We start from the raw sequence: 24714 nt of genomic DNA, 5'->3' as shown, positions 1-24714 counted from the left end.
TCTAACTCCAAGGCACATGACATGCAGCTGGGCTGCACCTCCCACACATAGACACACCCACAAATACCAAACAACACAACTTTCGTAGATAATTTTTGCTTTCTGCTCTTTGTGCATTTGGATTTTGTTCTCTTGGATCGGTGGTTGTTCTTTGAACCAATTAGCCGTTTCCTTGAGTTTCCGTTCAGCTCTAAGTGTCAATTGTTCATCTTCCCTCAGTGTACCTGTTTCTTCTCCCCCAGCTGCACCCTGTTAGTAATCAACCACCTGCCCCTTGTCAGCAACCACCCTCACAATCTGGATTTTCATCATTTGCTAATGGATTTTTCACTGTTTGCATGCTTGGTCTTTGTCCTGCATTATTTCTGTGAGTTCACGGTTTTTGTTCTTTTCTTTTAGAGCTGTCTCCATTTTCACTGAAGTGTTGCTCTGCACATGGGTCCTGTAAACTGCAAATGTGACAGAGGTAGGGACAAATGGGAAACATTTGTCAATACAAATGGAATTGCAACCAGTTTAAGGAACAACTTCCAGTTGAATTCCAAATTGGATGGATACAGTTGAAGTTTGATGAACAAAGTCAGCCTACTCATATTTATTTATATTTAAACGGAAATATTTTGGTTGCATAATGCAGTTTTTCTCATGTAAGGCTTCATCTTACTGGATGAAGCCTTTGGGTAGGAAATATCTTCCCATTCTTAATCTGCTTGTACTTTTGCGAGATAAGGAGACCAAATATTGCCATGAGTTGTTGATGGAATATTGCCATAGAGTTCAACAAAGATTTGGTTTAATCGACTCATTTCCCTGCCAACAGTTTGCTTTTTAAGTTGAATTTGTAGAAATTAGTCACAGTATTAACGCCACATAAACCTGTTGATTTAGAGTAGACATTTTGCTTGTTCCCACACTTTTAAAGAAATGCAAAGCTTTGGAAACCGTCACAAGCACTCAGAACATAAAATAAGGACTTGTGTCTACTTTAATTATGTGTCATATTTCACTGGGAGCAGCTTCCCTTTATTCTAAAACCATCAAATCTGATTTTAAGCGAAGGTATTATCACATCACATCACACTGCACTTTACAACCAATCAATCTGGTAAACTGTCAAACCCTACCTAACTTCTAGAGGACAAAAACTTTTTGCTTTTTGGGTGTTTTCCATAAGAACTTTAATCAGCCCCGTATGTCACTGCTCCCCCTGCAGCCGTCTCATCTTATGAGGCCATCAGAAAAAAAAAACCCCGGAATAAAATCATTATTCTGAGTGAAGAGTTGCACTTGCCCAGTTCGCACACGAGTTCAATTGCAGCACTTGAAGCTGCTTTCAGCTCATGTCCTCCGAAGACAAACAAAGCGTCAATGTAACGACCAGCTCGCCAGAGCAAATTTGAACGAAATTGAATTAGAGCCAGCGCTGATGTGCTGCTGCCCGGGCTGAGCGTTCTCCGGGCCTCGCTGTTCATCAGAGCCAGAGACGTGATGACGTTAACGTGACATGAAGAAAAAAAACAAAACAAAACAAAAAAAATCTCACCGTGCGACAAGCCCACAACCCCAAAATATGAAAGGCTCAACATAATTACAAGTCATTTAAAAGTCTTGTGGCAATTATTGTTAGCTATCATCAGCCACACCGAGCGGCTGCCACTTTGCTGATGGAACCGAACACGGCTGCTGCCATTTGTCACTGTCACACAAGCCGAGCCACAGCGAGGGGAAACGCCTGAGAGCCCCACATAAAAACTGATGCAAAGCACTCAAATCTGGGCTCAACTCACTGCTGCTCCGGATGCTGCTTTGTGTTGACACGTTGGTGTAAAATTAATTACCGGTAGATATTAGGTGAGGATAGTTTTGTATTTTATCTTACTAATTCATAGGGAGGTGTAAAAACAAATAAAAGACTTTGCAGGTCAAATCCTGTTTTTCTACTCAGTAAAGTGTCTTAACTTCTCAAATATATGCAACAGTATTCTACATGGTGGGCCATAGGTTTCCATACATAGGAGAATGAAAAATGTATATTTCTTTAATATTTGAGATACCCAAGAAGATGCGTTTGACAAAAGAGCAAAGAATTGAAATCATACTGACGGATTGGGAAGCAGTCGCATGGTTGCACGAAACCTTAACAGAAAACATGGAACGAGCGTCACAAACGACACTGTGGCAAAACCTATTTTCAAGTTTCAGAAAACTGGAAATGTTGCAGATCAACCACAAAGTGCAGTGATTGCACAGAGTCCCACAAAAATAAAAACAGTTGTCCAATATACAATTTTTTTTTTCTATGTATGGAAACTTATGGCCCACCCTGTAGTAGAGTTTCTGGTTGATTTTGTTTCTTCAACAATTCATACCCCCACTCCACACCTATATGTGTTTCTACTGTGTCCCTCTTGACTTCCATTTTATACCTTGAATGAAATGATTGCACTAAAGTCTAAAAGGAGACGAACCGAATAGACAAGCCTGGAAAAACGTCCGACAAAGCCGAGGCTTGTTTCTAGGGGGCGTCTGGATTCTGAGACGCCATCTCAGGAGAGGAAGCTTTTAAATAGACCTAAAACATTTCTGAAATTTAATCTTCCCAGAAGTTGGCTATGTAGAGTTTAAAAAGGACAACCCTCCTTTAAATACTTCTTTGCGCTGAATCTATGTCTTATCTACCAAAATCACGGTAATTCTACATTTTTGAAATGATCAATGAAAAGCATGCGTGGGTTCTCTCTGCGTTCTCCGGCGACCTGTCCAGGGTGAACCCTGCCTCTCGTCCGGAACATTAGCTGAAGATAGACACCAGCAACTCCTGACCAGTGTGTAAGAGAATGGATGAGTGGATGATTTATTTAAAAGTGATTTGGTAAGCATGTTGTAACGGTAGGTCCATGTTTTGGAGGTTGACTGTGGCTCAGATCAGTGATCTTATTCCTATGTCTCATATTGCTTCAGTTTCTGTTTTAAAATAGTATTTTCAAAAGGCGTGGAGAGAAATATTTACATATGTCCAAAGTGAATTTGGGATGTACTTCAACTGCATATTACCTGAAAACTTTGCATTAATGTCCTGCAATTTTTTTCCTTTTCTTTTTCTGAAATTCGTATAGAACCTGACCCCAGAATAACTCCTAAGATTTCTGATATACTTGAGGTCTCACATAGGCCTTCAGTATCTTCTGAAGAGCAGGATGACTTTTGTCAGCTGTCAAGCGGCATATGAGATGTTCCACTTGAGCCACGGTCAGTGGGAAAATCTACCACGGTACGACGACGGGGCAAAACCACCAATACCTTTCTAGTAGATTGTCAGATTTTATTATCTGAAAAGCTGATTAAAAAATGACAAAATGGTCTCTGCTTCAGTAACTATTTTTCTAAAATATCTCCAAGTGACCGATGGGGAAACGGGACGAAGCACCAGCTACTTTCTGCAGTCACCAGAAAGTAGCTGGTTTCTGGTTATTGGAAATGTTGAAGTCATTTCCAAAGCTAGTTTGGTTGTTCTTGATATTACATCCAATTATAAGTTGTTTGCTTTAATTTATCAACTTGTTAATACACAGATCGTGATGTTCACGTTTTTGTTGTAGTCTATAGGTGCAGGATTGACGAGCCAATGAAAAACGAGCTCTTTGTGCCGCATTGAAAATTGTTTGCAATTTGTTATATTTTCATTGAGCATCACAACAAAAGGCCCATTAGAACAAAAGTAGATTTCTCTCCGGGTCTGAGCCAATATAAAATCACATTTAGCCAGTAACGTTAATCCAGTCTGGGGCTCAAATCTGGGTGATTATTTACCGCGTCTCTAGTAATGAGCAATTGTTCTTCTTTAAACCTTCTCCCTTAAATGCCCCTCTTGAGAAAGTCTTTGCTCGTTTTTTTTAATTAAAAGCTTACAATTTATTGAGAAACCTTTATTTTTTTTTGACAGAAGGGAGAATCAAGAATGTCAACGGGAAGCAATCGCTGAAGAAGTCTACCTTGCAGTAAGTTGCTCTCTGAAGAGCTTTGCAATCAAATTCCAACATAATATAAACACGTTGCTTTGGTTAATGCTCCTATTTGCAGTGATTATAGAAAGTTAAACTCTGTATAATGTTTATAATGCTGATATGTGTGTTAATTTTTTATTTTTCACCCATTGAAAAAAACCATTTAAGATCTTTAAGTATGCTTTAGTCTATTGCCAATGATAGTTCTTTATTTTTAAAAACTCAACTTTGTTATAATCCATAAAATAAAATGGCTAAAAGAACCGATAACGTACGACGCCCAGATCGATCTCAACGGTTAATTTTTTGTTTAGCTTTTTGACACCGATGTTTTCTAGGACGGAAAAAGCAGGATTATGTCGTCTCTCAGGTAAAATACAAATGAATTTGAGTCATTTTAGGAAACACTATTATTGTTCTCTGCTGTCAATACTTAATGGAAAACCACCGTTGGGATTCAGTTCGGTGCATGCAGCAGGAGCAATGTTTTCGTCATTCAACACTTCCTTGGGATCAATTGGATCCTGTGCCAGAAACTTTATAGGAGAAGGTTTATGTTTTCCACTGAACTGATTCTGTGTTGCTTTGCTTTGGATTTCTGTTGAAAGATCAAGATCTATTTTCAGCTTACTGTTTGATTTTTAAGTAAAAGCTGATAAGCTTTCCAAGATATTCAGGAGAGAAACTTGCCCACAGCATATCAGGTCCCCTACCATACTTTTCCCCTACAATAGGCATGAGCTACTTTCCCACAAATTCACCCTTCTGTAGTGTTTGCTGCCGAAAGCTCAATCTTTGTTTCATTCGACCTGATTATTCAGGAAGACTTAACAAACGCTTCAGATTTCCACTCTTTGCTGCAGATGTTTCTTAATGGGCTTTGTAAATTTTGTTTTACCTGTCGTACTGTTTGCTGCACCTGGTGTCAAGACAGATAAATGTGTCTCCACCTTCAGTCAGAAGACATTCCCCTCCATGTTGTTATGTTTATACCCCAGGAAAACAAATGGCTAAAGATTATTAATTAGCTTAATGACCATTTATAGTGTAAATTAGGCACTGCCTCTGATCATGTTGTTCAAAACTATCATTTGGGATTAACTCAAAATAGTATTTTATTTTTCTTTTTCTAAAACTAAGTGTCAATCAGAACATGTAAGTATTATTTCATGTTTTTTTTGTAGGTTAAGTCATTCAGATCAGTTCTGGGTTGAGATATTTCCAAACAAGCGCTTTTCTAAAGGAGACAGATTTTTACCCGTAGCTTGAAATAATGAGACGCTGGTACAAATGGTACAAATTAAACATTTACGTTGGCGTTTTCCCATCCAGATGTCAATACTACATACATTCGGCTTTGTGTCTCGTATCGACTAAACTGTTTTGCGGGGAGCTGGCATGATCCGATCTGATTTGACTGACACTGGGACATTTGCGTTCCCACATTCACCTCCTCCGGGAAACGTTGAGGAAATTTCGAGGCGTCAGTGTATGTGAGAAGCAGCCGAGCCACATTCAAGGTTGCAACGTTGTCACATTTCATTCACGGTGAACCTGTCGTGTCCCTGCTGCACCCACAGTCTGTCACTGCAAACCACCAAATGCCTCGGACGAGCTTTAAGAGGTTGTTTTTAAAAAAAAATAATAATAATCAAAGCTATTTGACAGAGTATCTCAACTTCAATGTGTCATTTTTAAGGGTCTAATACTGTATAGGATAAATAGCCTCTTATGCAGCGCCTATGATGACCCGTTATAAAACTTACAGTATGCAACCTATTGAACCAAGAGATTTACATAAATAGACAACCTTTCTTTCTCACTCTGACATTAAATCATTCCAAATCTTCTTGTTTTGGGCCAATTACAATTGTCAATTTACAATTTTTCCCAACTGTCTTTTTTTAAAATTTATTTTTAATTCATAGTTTTTTATACAGTAAAATGACTATACTTTTAGATCAGTGTCTCCGACTCCAGTTCTCAAGAGTTTTACTGTTCTGCACATTTTACATTCAACCCTGAATCAAAAACACTAAAGTCTTGCCCACCAGGCTTAGCATTGCTTATTTATTTAAGTTTTTTTTTTTTTTTTTTATGTTTTCATATTTTATGACTTTATTGTTAGTGTTCAGGTGTGAATCTTCCAATCTTTTAACTGCACATGATTATCAAGTGATAGTTTAAAATTTCCTGTCAACTTTAAACATTTTTCCACTCACATACACGATGGGCCGCTGGACGAATGACTGCCCTGGCGCAAACCACCGGGCTTAGCAGGTTTTCAAGTGGAAACCTTGCTGGGGAAGCAGAATCCAGCCTGCAAATGGGCTGGAAATCTTTATGCAGAAAAATCTCTCTAACTGTGTGCAAAAGAACACATTTTATGTCCTGTCACTGCTTGAGGTTCAGATCCGATAGATTTTGTATTTGCTCAAATGTTTTTAGGATTTGTTGTTTTTAAAAGGCATTTTAGTTGTGGTCTCTGAGGCGCCTCAGTATTTTCTACCACGCCAACCTTTTTGTATACCTGCTTTTCCCTTTACAGTTTATTCCGTTTTATCATCCGATCCTGAGGTGGCGGGGGAAGGAGGCAGGGATCAAGCTGTGATTAAAACACAACTCATAAATTGTGTCTGTTTATCCGTAATACCATATTTCCTAACTTGCCGCACAGATCGATCACTCGTACATCCATCGTAAATCGTTTGTTGCCGAAGCTCTTGTAATCTTTGGGTCTCTCGAGGCTCATCCGGCTGCGGGGAGGCTTCCAGGTGTGAAACAACCAGGAAAAATCCACCATGATAAAACTCCCTGTTCACACACACACATGCATGCACACACAGCTATCTGTCCATCTACCATATGCACTTTAGATTCTTGGGGAAGCTTGCAACCCTGACCCCATCCCAACTGTGAAGCACGGTGGCAGCAGCATCATGCTGTGCAGGAGTTTTGCTTTCATAAGGAACGACGTGGATACGCTGACGCAACACGGGTCTCTGAAATGGATAGCGACTCCTTTAGCTTACTACCGAACGGTTCAAAGGTGGTATTAAGTTGCCCACTCTGGGTGGTGAGAGGCCCGTGTCGGCGGTTTCTTAAAGTGGTGAATCAGTGATGACGAAGGGTCTGTAAATGGAAATGTTAAATGGACTGAACTTATATTTTTGGTGCAGAAAGTCAGCTGCAGGATTTAAAGTTTAAACGAGATTGATAAAAATGTGATGCTGAGCTTATAAACAGGTTTTGGTAACAGTACCTGAAGCAAACCGGACCAGTTTGGCCTGATTTAGTGTCACCGAGACAAAAACAAATTCTAATTTTTTTTAATTACATCTTTGGTTTCAACTGCGCCTGTGACGTTGTCCTGTTTATTGCTCAGCTGACAGCCCACTATGTTCACGTGTGAAAACAAATGTATTTACATGTAAATAAACTGTAATCTAATCATAAAGGTGTGATTTTTTTTTTTTTAATGGCAGGAATGAATAATAATCTGTAGGCTTCTCTGTTTGCATCTGATGTGTCTCACTACCAGGTCTGAGTAGTGAGCAGGTCATAGAATATAACTTGAAATCATTGGTTGTCAAAGGATTTGGATATGAATTGATGGATTATAAAACATTTTGCTGAAGATGCTTTTTTTTTTTCCATGAAAGAACAAATCAAAATACCGCAAAAAATATAAAATAGTTAAGGGTGAAAATGTGTTTGTCTTGGGTAAACAGACAAAAGTAAACATTTGTAATTCTGACTTTTCGAATGTGATGAGACAACAAAAGAGGAGCATGAACTAAGCACACACAATCAGCTAAATCTATACCATAGACAATATTCCTTTCTTTCCCGTCTTTGTCTCCTGACGATAGTTTTCCTCTTTCGACAGTAAATCCCCCCTCTGCATTGTTATTTTGGTGTGTTTTCTCTCCGTAGGCCAGGCTTATCAAAACACACCCTAAAGTATTTCTGCCAAAATCCCAGTGTGCTTACCACACGAGGCTCAGCATGTGGCCGCGCACAGACACACACAGATTTCAACGGTAAGGTCCTGAGGGACAACAGCAAAGAAAGTATATTTATAAAAAAAAAGAAAAAAAAGCGAAAACTAGTTCCTTGATTCATATGGAATCAAAGGGCTTCTCTCCTTTAGTTGAGTTTCTTTAAACCTGCTGTTGTTCCTTGAGCATCCACCCATTTTTACCTTGTGGCATCTCATCAGTAGAAACGCAGACATGCTAGATTCATTCTTTTGCTGCTCATTCGTTCTCCTTCACTGATGAATGTTCAGCTTATAACACAGACATAATTACATTCCCCATCGCCGTGCATCTGGAAGTTATTTCTTTTCTTTTTTAAATTTTTAAATACTTGACCCGTGACCAGCCTGAACCAAGAGGAATGTTTATGTTGCTGCAGGTTTTTTAGGCGTTGCTTTTGAAAAAGTCGGATCTAGAAGGGCAAACGGGTAATCTTGTATTAAAATGCGACAGGCAAAAGTTTAAAGCGAGACACAAGTTAACATGAGACTGAACCCTGTAGAAACGCAAACTCTTAAAAACTTTGAGGCCTTAAAGTCTTTCTATTGTTCTTTTTCTTTTTTATATTGTAATATCCAAACCAACTCCATCTAGTATTGTAATGTTGTCCTTAAGAATACCCTAAAAGAAGCAGTGAGATGACACTGGACTTCTGCTGCTGTGCTTGTATATCCAAAATGTATACTTTCTGTAAAAATGTTGGTGTGCCCTTCTTATGAATACTATTTTCTTGTTTTTCAAGCAGAGATGCTTACTGTGTAGGAAGAGGACAGGAATCGGTGTAAAGCGTCCGCAGCAGCAGAACTCAAACTAAAACCGTCTGCTGAGGGGACGCAGCATTTCAAACAAAAATCATTCAGAAGTCAGTCTGCAGATTGTAGATGCCAGATGGTACACCAAGATGCATTTTCTCTTTTATTTTGACATCTTGCCGTGTCGCTTATCAGTTTAGAAAGCATAAAAACAATTATGCAGCTGAGCCTGAGTAGCTTTGCAAGCTAAACCCCTGAAAAACATTGGCGCTAGTCAATCTAGATTTAAACCTCATTGATCACACTACCGTGTGATCGACTGCAAAGCCTGTGTGATGAAGATTTTGTCATCTATACCTGGCCGCCAGGCTAAACCAGAGTGTGATTATTGTCTGTGTTGCTACGAGTGCCGGCAGGGGCAATAGTGATGTTAGAGAGCAGCAGATGAAGAAAACGCCTGTTTAGATCGATGGTGTCAAACTCTTTCCGTTTCGGCCATCGGGATTGCGAATGTCGTCAAAAGGCCGGTTGTGGCAGAGCATACAGATAAAACTACCCATTAAAAATGTTTAAAAAAACCAATATTTAATAAGCACTGCTTAAAGTTAAATAGTATTGAACATCTTTTCACACTGGCGTAATTTGGCTGTATACAGATAGAAACTGCTACATTTAATATTTAAGCACATAACTGATGTCTTATGTGTCCCGGTAGAGTTTACGGCCCACCATAACATAAAAAGTTATGGTGGGCCGTATTTGGCCCCCTGGCCTGGAGTTTGATGCATGCGGCTAAGATGCATGAGCAGAAAAAGCAACGACGAAAGCTTGCTCGTTCTGAATGACAAGATGGTAAAATGTCTCTGATTTCTAAAAGTAAAAATGAGATTTTCCTACTTTTGTTGTTGCAGATTTATCTTTCAGGAACTTCCTCGAATGATTAATTTCCTCAGTTGACTGATGCATCTCCTCATTAATGTTTTGTGACTAAAAAATTGACCAGTTCTGGTAGCAAGGTTGTGACGAACTCTGTGTTGAAGAGAGCAGCAGATGGCGGTTTTATGTCCTGATAGCATCTTCCCCAGAGGGCTCAGTTTTGGAGACAAAATCCAAAGGACCTGTGGCATATTTTCAGACGGAGACAAACAAAACTGCAGGCTAACTACCTGTAGTATTCATCCAAATGATTGGCAGATGGTGAAGGGTAGATAGTGGAGCACCTGAGAGGAGAGATTAGAAAAGTCCACGTTGAGTTATTTAGGCGTTCTGAATTAAACACTTCAGTGTAGGAGACGGCCTGAAAGCATGAGGACGTTGAAATGGCATAAGATGGAAAATGACTCAACGGCAAGCAGTTTTTATCCTAAACAGGCTGGTTTTATTCTAGCTTTTAGTTAGTTTTGTTGTTTCTAAATGAATATGAACTTTTCTTTGTATTATTTGAGGTCTAAAAGCCCTGTATCTTCTTCGTTATTTTTGACCATTTCTCATTCTCTGCAAAAAAAAATACTAAATTTGTGCTTGGAATTTCGGAGACATGATGTCAGTAGTTCATAGAGTTAAAAGAACAATGTTCATTTTTACTCAAACATATACCTATCAAAAGTAAAATCTGAGCACTGATCATTTTGCAGTGGTTTGTTAATTTTTTTGAGTATTTTTTTCTGTATTTTTAATAAAATAGAATAATTGCTGCTGCCGTGTGTTCAGAGCATTACAAAAACAAAGATTGGCTTTCAGTGAGGCTCCAGTCCTATCACTCAAAGTAAAGAGCCGTTCAAGAGAATCGGATCGTTCGTGAATGTCTCATCACACGTCAGTCAACGCCTTCCCACAAATAGATGAGATCAGGTGTATTCATTTAGACTATGGATCTATATGGATCTGCAGTTTTGGGAGGGATAAAAAAATATATATATTTTTGAGAACACAGTGTGAAAAACTTTCAACACACCAGTTTCACGTTTCCGTGTGAAACAATGACATTATAGTTCCATCTCTCTGTAAGCTGCATGTGTTTCACGCTCACAAATAAACAACAAGGGGTCGTGCAGGTTGTTTACTTCTGTTGATCCAGCTTCAAAATGCCCAAAGTCTGCGTCGCGTACGATTGTTCCAACCGCCCTAATAGGGAGAAAGATAAACATTATTTTCATGTTTGCAAGGTAGGTGATCACATGGGAGTTGATTTACAAAAAACTTACCAAAAAAGACGAGAAAAGCGGATCAACAATCTACAGCTAAAAACAGGAGGTACGGAAGCTAACAATGCCAGAGTTTGCAGTGCCACTTTCTAACAACGATCGCATCGTTTAAATTGTATTTTCAGATATTTTATTGGACAGTTACTTAGAAAGAAGCATTCATATACAAGGTAAGATATTTGATTTTTACGCCCCAGCTTGGTTGTCCCCAGAATGTTAATGTTAGCAATGCTGAGTCCTTTGACAGAAAATATGTTTATAAAGTGGGACTTTCACGCAAATAAAAAAAAAAAAGCTAAATAAATTAAATAGAACCAACCCAGCCATTCAGTCGCAGAGAGCTGTGACTATTCCCCCTCTGTCTCTGGCCACGAACTCGGGGTTTCTGCAGATGGCTGCAAGTGGTTGACCTGTCAGAACTAAGCATAAAAACATTTCATGCCTGGTTTGACACAGGTCACAAATTATTGTATTTTCTCACCTGCACTTGGTCATGTTTGTTGTCTCGCCGTATTTCTTTGACTTATAACAAACAGAACAGAAGATCAGATTAGGGAAAAGGGTTGTCTTTATAGTCTTTTCAGAGTCCCAGCCCCCTCTGCTCTCCCTCACCTTTTACCAAGCGGGGATACAAAAATTAACCTGGCATTGTTTTCCACAAGTGGGACATGCAACGTCGGCACCGTAAATGAAGAAGTCGAGCTTGAATTGGAGAAAGTGAGCAAGTGAAGCTTTACTGGACTCTTCAGAAGAGGATACGGACAGGAGGTGGGTGGGCGGAAAGCGGTTTGGAAGATTTCAGGCGGCACCAAGAGTTTCTGTGGGGCAACTCGGCATGCGCATCAACATTGTGTGAGTCCATGCAGGAATCTGGTAGCTGTTTGGTGGTAGAGCGTGTGTGTGCTCAGTATGTGTGTGGGAGGACACAGAATGTGCGAGAACATTTCTGGATCGAGCTTGGAGAAAAGCAAGAAATAAGAAATGCTAAGCTGTAAATAAAAACATGTCGAGAGGCTTCAGCCATTCATCACCATAGTTGTTTTTTTTCCCCTTTTAGTTTGTGTCTCTCCACCACGTGACCCTCGCTGAGGAGTGATCCAAAAGTCTTCCAGCAGCATGATGTCATCCCTGAATAAAACATGCTGGAGGGGAGCAGTAGTTCTCCGTTGGGTGGATATTGCGCTGTCCAGATTAGTGTCAATGTTCGCAGTATTGTGGAGGGCAACGCAAAGCTCGACGTCAGCCGCTTAGGGCCCCGGGGCCACTAAAGGGCCCCCTCAGTGGAGCTGATTTTTAAAAATTTTTTTAGTAATGACTACTATGTCATTATAATAAAGAAAATTCACAATTTTATTATAAAGTTGTGATTTTTTTTTTTACAATAATATATATTTGATGTATGTAGAAGTCACTTTTATGGACAAAGAGAAAAACGAAATCATCGTTTTCCTAATGGCATAATTGCCAAAGTCCTGCAGATTTCAGGGTCGACAGCATCAGTTAGCACTGGACTGCACTACTTTCTGCAAAATAGTTGGTTTCTTGTGGATGAACAAAAATTTTAAATGTTCAGTCTCATTCTTAATAGCATGTTTTTGACCCTGTGATCTATCCTGAGCTACTGTCATTCCACTAAACACTAGAGAAGTGTAAAAAAGTCACAACAAACGTTCTGGGCGTGACCTCATCAGAGGATCCAATCGCACGCCACCAGCCCTGATTGGCTGGGGATTAGTCTGTCAGTACATGGGGGGGCGGCACCTATACATAGGACTGGCCCTGCACAGACAGAAAATTAAAAAACTCACACACTCTTCCTCGCTACGAATGAGTAAGGAGGGTGGGTAGGTAAGACACTCATTCATGCTACTCAGAGAACTTTAGGTTACAAAAGTAACCTAAAGTTCTCTTTCGTAGCATTCGTTTCATGTCTCACTACGGGAAAATCCTGACTCCTGGATTGCGATGCAGACCAAAGGCCGACTGTTTACAATACAAGTCACTGATGGGTGCTTGGTGCCAAGCTGAGCACTGAATGAGCCAGCAGTTGAGCTGTGGCACAAATCTCCTGGATGGAAACTCGTCTGAAGAGGGCCCAAGAGGTGGTCAGCTCTTGTGTAGAGTCCTCAGGACGCTGCTGTCCCTTAGAGGTGTAGGCTAAAGCAATTGCACCAACTATCCAATGTGAAAGTCACCGCTTTGATACATGCTTACCAAGGTGACATTTTGCCCAAAAAACAAACAGCTACCTTGGGGTGAAGTCTCCACTCTGCATACAGAGAGTTTCTCCTGGAGAGAAGGTCTGCTCCCCGGTTTAACACTCCTGGGACACGAGTGAGAAAATGATTGCTGCTCCAACATCAGCTTGTGGGCCAGCAGATGTTAGGATTTTAGTCTCCCTTGTCGGTTTATGTATGCCACCATGGTGGTGTTGTCTCTCTGGACTAATACGTGATGACCCTTCAGAAAAAGGCGGAAATGTTTCATTGCCGGGAGACCAGCCAGCAGTTCCAGATCATTTATGTAGAACGTATGTGTCTGTCCCATTCACTGATTTCCCCTTGAAGATGGACCCCTCCAGCCCGGTAGAGAGGCATCTGTGGTCACCACCTTCCTGCTCTGTATCGTTCCCATCGTTCCCACACCCTGAGTCAGGAAGTGTGCACTTCTCCAGGGACGTAGAGCTGCTCTGCAGGTGGCTGAGACCCTCACTCTGTGGGGCCCTGCCGGATATAAAGACCAAGAAACAAACCTGTGCAAAATACTTACTGCTTTCTCCTGTTGTTCCGTAGAGTTAGCACTGCAGCACAGTCATGCAGTAAAGTACAGTCATGCTCAGGGCAATGCTTAGAAGGATAAAAACTTCTATTTCTATTTACCAGACTTCAAAACATAAAGGAAAATGTGAAGAGTTGTACCAAAAAGAGAAGAGGAAACTTTGTCCAAGCATATATTTAAACCATTTTACTAAAGCAGTAATCTAAATAGCAAGAGCAAAGATGAGAGATTGAAAACAGAGTAATTACACAAGAACATCGCGAACGCCCCCCCACGCACCCCTCTGCTTACACACCCGGGACACAGGAAGTGACACGTGAGAGCAGGCAGTGGTTAATTACTATTGGCCCTCACCGCTGTCCCACTAGGCATCAGCCTCCATCGCCTCTGATGCTAAAATAATTAATGCTGCCGCTGTCATCCCCGGTCCCTGTAGCCATGGCGATGAGAAGATTTTTTTTCCCCTCATCCCTCCAGGGAACCCCTCAACCCCCACCACCCGCAGCGAAGCAGCAGTTGGCCAATGAGGAGAGTCACTCAGTGAGTGAGTGACTCTACGGTTCAGTAGTAATCTGAATGATTTAAGCAGCGGCTTCAAGCTGCAGGTAACAGCTGGCTCCAGTCAGGTTTCGACTCTGTCACAGATTCATTTCCTCTGCATCAGTGCAGACATAATCCTGTCAAATAAGAGCTAACTAAGCAAGAAAGATCAATCTTATCATTGCAATTTTGTTTTGTTTTGTTTTATTTTTATTTTATTTTTTGCTCAAAAGCGCCTGAAAAATCACTTTGGTGTTTCACGCTTGCACAGAGGAATGTCAAATTCACAAATCACAAATTCTTTTTAACAGATTGTTAAAGATCTGCGCACCAGGGGGAAACCAGGATCCACCAGAGCTGCACAGGATCCCACATTTCATCCTGAAACGGTGGAATGTGGAGAAATGGGAGGGAGATGATGTCAGAGGTTTCCAACAGTAACATCACTTGTGTTTTGGAGTTTGTGTCTTATTGTTTCCCCCTTTTTAGTTCAGCTGTCTTGATCTCATTAACACCAAAATGAGTAAAAACTCATTTACAACCCCCTCAGCTACTTATATGAGCAAATTATGGAAGAGGCACTATTATGCTATTTTATAATTTATTTTGTTTTAGGTTCACATCATATATATTAAAATTATAAAGTTATAAGGTTAACACATCAAAAGCATATGTGGAGTGTTGCCTTGATTCTTTAATGCATGTGTGAGAAATCGTTTAATCTCCCGTGGCAACCATTCAGGTGTTGCAAAACGCTTGGTGAGACCTAGCTCCGCCTTCAAGGCGAAGCTCCTCCTTTGAGCCAAAGTTTCCAAAACTTCTGCCTCACAGAGCAGCAGCCCTCCCCCACTCTGCTCCTTCAGACTAGCCAGCAGCAATTAGCCAACACCTGGTGTAATTGGGCATCTGCTGAGCTCATTATAGGAGCTACTTCTCAGCATGACGCTGGTAAAACTGTTAAAAGAGCTGCACAGGATCCCACATTTCATCCTGAGAAGCGATGTTATGACTTCCTGGAGGCGAAGTGTTGGAAAGAGCAGGAGTTTCTTAAAGAGACAGAGACTCAATTTCAAGTCGTTAAATTATGCAGTCAAATTTCTTTTAAGTCATATTTGACACATATAGCATTTTTATAAAATCCGAAGGTAACATATGCACTTGATTGTGCTGTAAAATGGCAGTATGTGCCTGGAAAATGCATAATTCTGCCTCCTTAATGATTGAAGGTGTTGTCAACCATTTTATAAGTCTCCATCACACCACAGTACAAGTTCTTTTTCCTTTAGTGAATTTTCAAACATTTCTGTGTTTTTTGGTTGCATTTGGAGCAATTAATTCTGAGCGGTCCGTTAGTTGGTTGAGGCAGAACTCTTTTCACTGTGGATGATACTTTTCTACTGGACTTCTGCCAACACATCTTCATGAGGTATATCGCTTTTACACAAGAACTGATTTTCTCATTTCTCTCCAAAACATATTCATCTTTGGGACACAGAATCTGATTCTTTCTTGCATGTCGTCATGGCTGGACGGTCTCTTCTATCTGCATATACCTTTTGGAGCATTGACCTATCGGAGGCACACATTTTGGCAATCCTATCTGACCTGAAACTGTTTTGTCTGACTTCTGTTGTATTTGCAGCACTGTAAAAAAACAAAAAAACAGAATTCAATTCACAAGGTAGACCACACATTCAACAATGTTTGAGTGCGAAGTGACATGAGCGCATCGGTACTTCAACAATTTTATCTGCCGCCGTTGAACCTGAAATGCTGAGACACCCAGAAGCAGGAACAACACATCAATCCCGATTAGAAACCCTAGATTTGATTCAATTCTTTCTTTATATGCAATACTTCAACCTAAAACAAACAAACAAAAAAAAACGGAATCTGTTCTTGCAAAGAAAAGTCAGAACCTCAATATTTTCGAGGGAAGCAAAAAAGATGAATTTGAACGGTGGTGTCATTTCTGGAGAAAACGACATTTTGTTAATACATCTTTAATATCATGAGTCACATAAACAGCAGTTGTTCTGCCAGTGATAATCTTGCACCATTACAAGGTGGATTGATTTTTACTTTTACTCTCCACAGCAATCTCCCTTACTCTCTCTCTCTCTCTCTCTCTCCATGTCTGTCTCCTTCTCCCTTCTTTGCTTTCATATCTACCAGCTGCCATAGTTTTTACGGGCTGTTCAGAAACAATTATACGAACAAACAGTTTGTGACATTTCACTTGAAAATAGAGGCAAACATTAAGCGTTTGTTTGTACGTGTACATGTTACGGTGCAGCTCAGATGTCCTGTGGTCCTCGGCTTCTTTTAGACCCTGTAATCCATTTAAATCAGCTCTGGTAATCCTACTTTTCTCTCACAGCTTCGGTGGCTTCATGCAGGTACAAACAAGCAATCCTGCCACTGCGCACACTTCCACACACAGCTGCAGTTCTTACAGCTTTCAAATTGCTTTTTTGTCAGACTTCCTGGGGGAAGAAAAAGCGTCTTGAATTGCTTCAAAAGACACAGATCATTGGGGAAATTATTCACAACCCTTGGACTTTTTTTTCCTAATTTTTGTGACAACAGACATAAAGGTCATTTTGCTTTATTTTAATGCATCCTGGTAGAAAAATACAGTGTAACAGTTGTTGAACGGCTCAATAAAGTCACACTAGAACCAGGATGTGTTGGACACGGTCAACCAGATTCCAGCAGTTCAGTTAGACAATTTTATTTGTTGTCTACATATATAAAAAGAGAAGCTGTGTACAAGTTGGCATCAAGAAAATATGTTAAGACATAATGCAAAACGGTCTAGATAAAATTCAAAATGTAATACAAACCTCAAAGTTCCTGCTTCATTTAAATGACAAGCAGAAAATATTAATATTCCTTTAAATGTAAAAGAACGCATGGGGGGCCTATTCTGAAATACAGTCCTTAAATAACAAGATCTAGAACCACAATAGGTAACAGTGTGTATTTAGCACATACCTGTAAGACACGTGTCAAACTCAAGGCCCGGGGGCCAAATCCGGGCCGCCATAGCTTTTTCTGAGGCCACCCTAGACTCCAAATTACATCAATAATTCCCTCCAGTTTTTCCACAAATCTCCAAAATCAACACGAATCTCCACATTTTTTTCTGCAGCACAAAATGTGTCATTTTGATTGCAATCTATTAAAACAATCACAAAATCCTGAAGGAACAGCTACTTATTGATACATTTCACGATTTAATTCGTTTCATTAAAGTATTGCGGCACAACCGGCCCTGTAGGAACATTCCGATTTTTGATATGGCCCCAAACGAAAATGAGTTTGACACGCTGAACCAGCGGGCGCGACGTGCAGAGCCTACGGCCCAACAAACACGTTTTGAAGGGAAAGGTTCAGACAGACTTTCTAAAAATGACAGTTTCATCCTAGCCAAATCCAAAGTCTTTAAAAGACAGTCATATTTTTATGCAGCACAAAACAGAAGTATTTTTAACTTTACAAATATTACGTCTTACCAGCAGAACAGTCAGGCAACCTCTGCCGGGCTGCTGCAGCTACGTGACTGAACGATGCCTTGTGCAACACCAATAATCGTCCTACTGGTACAATATTATTAGCACTAGCCCTGCTCTAGTGCAACAGAAAAGTCTTTCGAGAAAGTTAATTGATATCAGTTATATAAAAAAAGAAAAATAAATAAATTAAATTAACTCAGATACAACGGCAATAAATCTTTCCTGATCCAGAGAATAAATTCTTCTTTCTTAAATAATCGAAGCTCAGTCGGATTGAGTGGAAAATGCTTGTGGACGTCAGATTTTCAAGTCTTAGAACAAAACTCTTTTTGGATTTAGGGTTCCACTTTTGTTGAGACATGAGTATTGCGTTGTTTTAAACCAGCGGTGTCCAACGCGTGGTCCTGGCACCGTTTGTGACCCCAGTGGTCAAGAGTGGTAAAAAAAAAAAAAAAAGGGCAACACAGTTGATAACAATTGATCACCCAAACAATTCTGTAAATTCTGCTTTTCTCTTAATAAGGCAACAATCTGAAGCCCTTTCTGTTTTGGATCTTTGATTACATGAATAAGATTAGGTAAAACTAAAAGAAAACACTCAACTATTTTTTTCTTAATTAATTACATTTTGTGGCCCACCAGTAATTTAAATAAGCTGCTTTTAGTTCCCAAGGCAAAAGTTTTGGATATCACAGATTTAAGCCATTCCTTTGTAGCTCCAAAAATGACTTTTGTTTTCTTTAAAAAAAAACAGATTTGATGAGTGCTTGAGCAGCACGTCGTGTTTTATCCTGATTGCATTGTCTTCCATTAACAGTATATTTTGTTCAGTATAAACATAGATGCTTTCATCCTTCCCCTGATTTGTTTGTTGTTGAAAAATGTGACGATTCACACTCAGGTATGGATAAAATACATTTGCTTCCTGCTCCGTCTTCAAAACTCTAAAATGAAAAACACAAGTGGTTTATTACAAAACTTTGAGTTCATCTTTGTTTTGCCACCCCGACTCTTCTCACCATCACCGAATCATTCGCAAACGCTTTATTTTTTCTCTCTCTCTCCAACACCGCCAGCTCCACCTTTCCCAAAACTCTGTTTATGAAGGTAGAGTCTTTGAACGCCAGCACGCTTTATAGTTCAGAGCCTGCAAGGTGGCAGCTGATAATGTCAGCGCTAATGATACCTCAGCTCAGAACACCTCTGCAGCTCCAGCTAGCTGAGGCCAAGGTGACAGCCGTCCTGAATCCTAATTGCAAAGACGTACGGCGAGATGAAGGTTTGAGGCTGATGGGGGCCGGGGGAGGAACCCAGATCTTTCCAAAAATATGAATGTATTCATGAACAAACTGAGATGGAGGAGAAAATCAGCCCAAAACGTTTCCATACGTTACATTTCCAGAAGTGACCGGGATGTGTTGTTTTTTTTTTTTTCTTTTTTCCCCTGCCAAGTTGAAACTGAAGGAACTTGATACTGAAGTAGAGAAAACAGACATAAGGTGGAACGTATTGCGACAAGTCTATTTTGTGACTTCTGCGGGTCACCGTTCATTAAAACAGAAGATCTTAATAAACATGTAACACACATGTGACAAATCTGAAAGTGGCTTTAAGATTTGGACTTCACACGGACGCCTTTATTTCACATAACCAGACACGTAAACAGAAAACAGTGCGGCCACAAACTTTGATACTTAGTCGGTGTTGACATCAAAGTCATTAAAACTGCATATTTATTGTACAACAACAAAACACACCACCTATTGCCACTAAATCGAACGTTAAAAAAAAAATCTTTTTTAAAGGTTTTCAAGCGTCTAGGTCACATGTGTCAAACCTGGCCCTCTGCAGTTTTTTATGTGGCCCTCTGGACTCCAAATTACATTAATTAGTCCCTCCAGTTTTTCAAAAATTCCTTACAAGTCTGTGATTTTATTTGCCAAAAAAACAAAAAACAATCAGAAAACCCTGGATGGACTGACCAGTGTCAAAAGATGTTCAATATTATTTAATTATAAGAAATACTTACGGAATGCTGAAACAAATAGCTATATATTGATATTTTAACAGTTTAATGGGTTTTATCAATACCTTCTGGCCCTTTAGGAACATTCAGATTTTTGATATGGTCTAAAACAGTGACGTGCGGTGAGGTTCATAGCTGGTGAGGCACTGACGTCATCAGAATCAGATTTGCAAATAGATGCATAGATTGACAGCAGTTTACAGGTTATGTTTCACTTCTGCATCCTTACACATACAAACTGTAGCTCACAAAACACACATTTCCTTAAAAAACAAAACAAAATAAATGTTATTACTGTCTTACCTCTTCCCGAATCGTTTAGCTCGCTGTCACTTACTCGGCAGTTGAGGAGTGAACAAGACGAACGTCTGGGATCTTGAGCGCCCCCTGCCATGAGGCAAGAGAACTGCCTGCCTCACCTCGAACCTGTTCTCTGCCGTTTATAATCGCTCATTACACGAAACACGTTACACAAACACAGTTGGTGACAAAAAGCACTGTACATTATATACATAAGCTAAATTATTGGAAATAAGTTCACATATTAAATGTGTTTAAACCATTTTATTGACGCCGTACAGCAACATGCTCTCTCCGCTTAGCAGCCAGCGCAGAGCCAGGGGTTGCGCAATCCAAGGTGAGGCAGAGCTCGCTGCTGCCTCACCGGCATCGCTTCCAAGCATTTGAATGGGAAAATAAGAAAATTCAGCGATTTTGAACAAATAAAAATCGAAATTGGTGAAGCTACATGAAAAATAAATATTTTTTAGTACAAACCACCGGATGAATATAACAATTTAAATGACTTTATGATTATATATTTTCTTTCTTTCCATGATGGCTGGTGAGGCACTGCCTCACCTGCCTCCCCTGACCGCACGTCACTGGTCTAAAATCAAAACGAGTTCCACACCCCTGGGTCTAGGTGATGGTTCCTTTTTAAGGTTCTGGTTAATTCACAAGCTTTTGATGAGTTAATGTAGTTTGAAGCAGCACCTCAAAAATACAATTTCCTTGTTTGACATCATGGGGAAACCAAAGAGTACAATTGTGGACATCCAGAAGCCTGATAAATTCTTGGGTACAATTTTGAGACGCCTGAAGGTGAAATTTTCATCTGGCCACTCAGAGAGGAAGAAGTTGTTACTCTTACGTAGAGCAGTGTAAAACGCCACTACAGTTAGCAAGGACAAACATCTTAGCAAAACAAATCTGCAGCATGATTGCTTTCTTTTGTGAAGGCTGTGGACAACAGCACAGATTCAAGTGGCCCAAATGACCTAAGTAACCCAAAACTACACCCTGCTGTTGCATGGATATGTCAGAGCCTAATTTATCCCCAGTTTTTAGGGTGGGTAATTAGTTAAATGCTCTTGGGTAATTTAGTGCATATAGCTCTGGCATAAAATCTGAAGAAAAATAAATAAATCTGTGTAAAATTCCTCAATGAGAGCAAATACTCCACAAGATACAGACGAAACTTTAGAAGAAGTTAAGTCTGCTTTATGTGAGAGGATAAGTTGTAGTTTCGCAACGCAGAAATTGGAAGTTGTATCAAATGTCACAGACAATACATTTGGTTGGATGCAAATGTACGCAGCCGTTTAAGTCCTCTCCGTGGTGATCGGTTCAGGTGCTTGGATTAATGGGAACACCAATTCAGCTGATGTTGAATTCAGAATCATGTCTTCTCTGTGTTAAACGGAAGCCTCTATTTTCCTGAGTTCAGTGAAAGCAGCTTGTAAGGATCCGACGAGGGCCTCTGTTCTTTACTACATCGTAACAATCATCCCATTATTCAGCAATAATCAGTCTCTCACATTGGTATATTCCCTCTCTCCTATGTGGAATACACATAATTACATTACGACTATTCAATTAGAAGCCTGCAATAGACATGATTATAATATTAAGCGAATGCAGCAAGCAGCTGAGGTAATGTCAGAGGAAGCATTCGGATCCTACACATGTGATTGATGATCTGCTGGGAAATGGCACACACCAAGTTGTAAGCTTTAATCAAGTCACATTTCAAACACATTATCTAAACGGTATTGAATGCATACGAGCCAGGTTGAAGCAGATGCCTGCTCTCATGAGGAATGAATGTAAGATTCAAACTACGTGTTTGTAATTTAATGTGTAACACAACAGAAAATGCAGATAAAAATGTGCGTTCTCGTTTTATTTGCTTCTCACTCTCTTGCTTTGTCCCCTCAACAATTTCGGGCGGCCCTCTGCTCTCGTCACACCTGGTTTGAGTTATTCGTCAGCACACCTGCTCTTTTCTAGCCTCTTGCTCCCCAGATATGAGACGTTAGAGGATTTCTGTTCCCTGTTTTTTGTCAAACTCTTCCTCGTTTGCTGCCATTTCCGTTCTCTCTCCATTCTTTGCCCTCCTCCATGTGGCGCGTGCCTGGAAAAGCGGCATTCATTTGGAAAACTTATGTCTGTAGGTTCACATAATGCATCCTGCAGTGCATGGCTCTGTTCAAATTCACTGGAAGAGATGCAGAGTTGCCTCAAAGGTGAGGTTTGGCTTTCTTGGGATAGTTGAGGTTCTGGACATGCTGGTTGCATGAGGAAGCAGTTGATGTTTTTGAAGCTGTAATACAACAATTTTCAAACAGAAGGTGAGATCTGTAGATCCAGAGGACAAGTCTGCAGGAGTCCAGAGATTGTTTTACATCAGTGAATCCAACGCTTGGCATAGCATTTGGTGATGTAAGGTTTGAATGCAGCAGTTCAGTCATGGATAGTCATTGAGGCTCTCTTTGTTCTCGAGCTAATCTGAAGGCCACATAAATTTTGGAAGTGTGCAGCTTTCCATTCTCCAGAAATGACCTCCGTTCATTAAACACCAGTTGAGTGTGGAATATCATATGCATGATTGGCATCTTGTCATGTTGGCCTGCTAGAATTCAATGAGCTCCTATAACGGTGCGTCCACACCAAAAGGCGTTACGCACATCAAAAACGCGTCCGACGCTTCAAGTTCGACTCGTTACCCTACTTTGAATGCAGACGTTTGAGGTTTTGCTCTGTTACAAATTCACTGGAAGATCTGGATTCAAAGTCTATGGTGAGGTTTGGCGTCAGATGTGTCAGCTGGACATGCTGGTTTTCCATAGGAAGCAGTTGATGTTTTTGAAGCTGTAATACAACAACTGTTCAAATCAGAAGGTGAGATCTGTAGATCCAGAGACAATCTGCAAACATAGATTGTTTTGAATGTAAACCTGACGCTCAAAACGCGTTTGGTGTGAACGCACAATAAGAGCGCCTCATTCTTGGGTATTTGTTGTAGCTATCTGCATGATTTTTGGTTGTACAGTGTACATTTCTCTTGGTCACCAACGTTCAGTGCCAGATTTTTATACTGGTTTGTGAACTCAGAGCAAAGTTGGTATTATATTTTACTGTTGTTGTTTTGTTTTTTGCTTTTAAAACAAATATCTGTCTTTCTTTGGGGTGGGAGGCTCAGATCACTGAACAAATCAAAGCTTGAATTCTCCTTTAGTCTTTGTTTGTAAAAGCTGCACAGTGATTACACCTCCCCTCCGTCAAGTGTCACGCATGCACACACACTCAGCAGGAATGCTATTATTTTTGATTTTTTTTTTGTATCTGTGCAATGAACAGGACTTGTCTGAGTGACAGCTTCCACACAGTCAGTAAATACAGCTTTTACCAAGGACAGTCCTTGGGGTCAAGGTGTTGCAGTGTAGCCTATCCATATTATTGTGAGTTTGTTAGTGGATGTCCCCCTCCGTCCCCCCCGGCTTGCTACGTGAACTTTGGCCTGCTGACTAGATTATGAACAGCTCTAGATGATTAGATAGCAGCTTGATCCACAGCTGAACAGAGAATGCGTTAAAAGGTTTTCTTCCAGTCGGACCGTCCCCGTTTCGTTCCGAAAACAAAAAGGGACGACATCACTACAAATGTGTGTAAACAAATTCTGTTTCATTTTGTAAAACTACCCTTCAGGTTTGTTTGTTTATCCGGAGTGATGTGTCGTGTTCCTCCATACCATTTATGCCCAAAAATGTCATTGCGAAAACTACTCAAATTCTAGAATTTTCTGATTTTTATTTGCAAAAAAGTATATAAATTTGCTTCTTCTTAGTAATGCTGTTCTACTTTGCGCTGGTCTATCATACACAATCTCTAACAAATATACTAAAGTAATCGAGTAGTTCATTATTTTTGCAAGTAATTGGTGGCTGAATATTGAAAATTCATCTGTCAACAATTTAAGATATTAAAACTCTTTAAGTTATTATTTAAATTTTATTTAACAAAGTTGGTCGCACAGATCAGAAATCACATTTACAAAGAAGACCTGGCCAAGGCATCATCATAACTGGAACAAAACAATTAAAAAATAAACAAACAAACAAACAATGCAAATTACAATTTACTCACAGAAGTCACTCACAGTGTAATGATATCGTCATATTATTTTTTGGAAGATTTGACGTTTTGCTCCTGTATTCAAGTTCCACAATAGTTTATTCCTGGAGGTTTCTGCTGTTCTTCGTATGGAAGAGGTTTCTTGCTGCAGTACGTTTGGTTCAGGTCATTTTTAAAGTGAGCACTGTGAGTTTGACCTAAGAGTAAAAATCCATCACAGAGATTGCACAACTCAAACAATTTCAGCCGAGAGTGAAAACCCAAATCAGACGAGGAAGAAACTGTTTCTCTCAAAATACCATACTTTTCAGCGATTCTTTGGAGTTTTTATTTTTATTCTTTTTAAGCTAAAACAATTTTCTTCCCGTAATCTTGTCTTAAAATGCCACTACATCAGATGACTAGTAATGTGTTTACACTCTGCAGAGATCCGGGA

General features: G+C 40.0%; 1 protein-coding gene across 3 annotated transcripts in view; it reads left to right on the top strand.

Annotated features, from left to right (window-relative positions):
* Positions 1–205: 205 nt before the first annotated feature.
* Positions 206–24714, top strand: part of klf7b (Kruppel-like factor 7b) — a 135277-nt gene continuing 110768 nt past the window's right edge. Inside the window, exons 1-3 of one of the 3 annotated variants that reach the window (XM_044132881.1) lie at positions 314–367; positions 3117–3271; positions 3944–3998. In XM_044132881.1, coding sequence (XP_043988816.1) covers positions 3198–3271; positions 3944–3998 — 129 coding nt within the window. In that variant the 5' untranslated portion in view covers positions 314–367; positions 3117–3197. Of the gene's footprint in view, positions 467–3116; positions 3272–3943; positions 3999–24714 lie in introns of all 3 variants that reach the window. The other 2 variants (XM_044132880.1, XM_044132883.1) reach the window with 2 other exon arrangements.

This window comes from Gambusia affinis, linkage group LG11, assembly GCF_019740435.1.
Source record: "Gambusia affinis linkage group LG11, SWU_Gaff_1.0, whole genome shotgun sequence".
Classification (NCBI taxonomy): Eukaryota; Metazoa; Chordata; class Actinopteri; order Cyprinodontiformes; family Poeciliidae; genus Gambusia; species Gambusia affinis.
The sequence above is the reverse complement of the archived record's forward strand: the minus strand, read 5'-3'. Positions and strand labels throughout refer to the sequence as shown.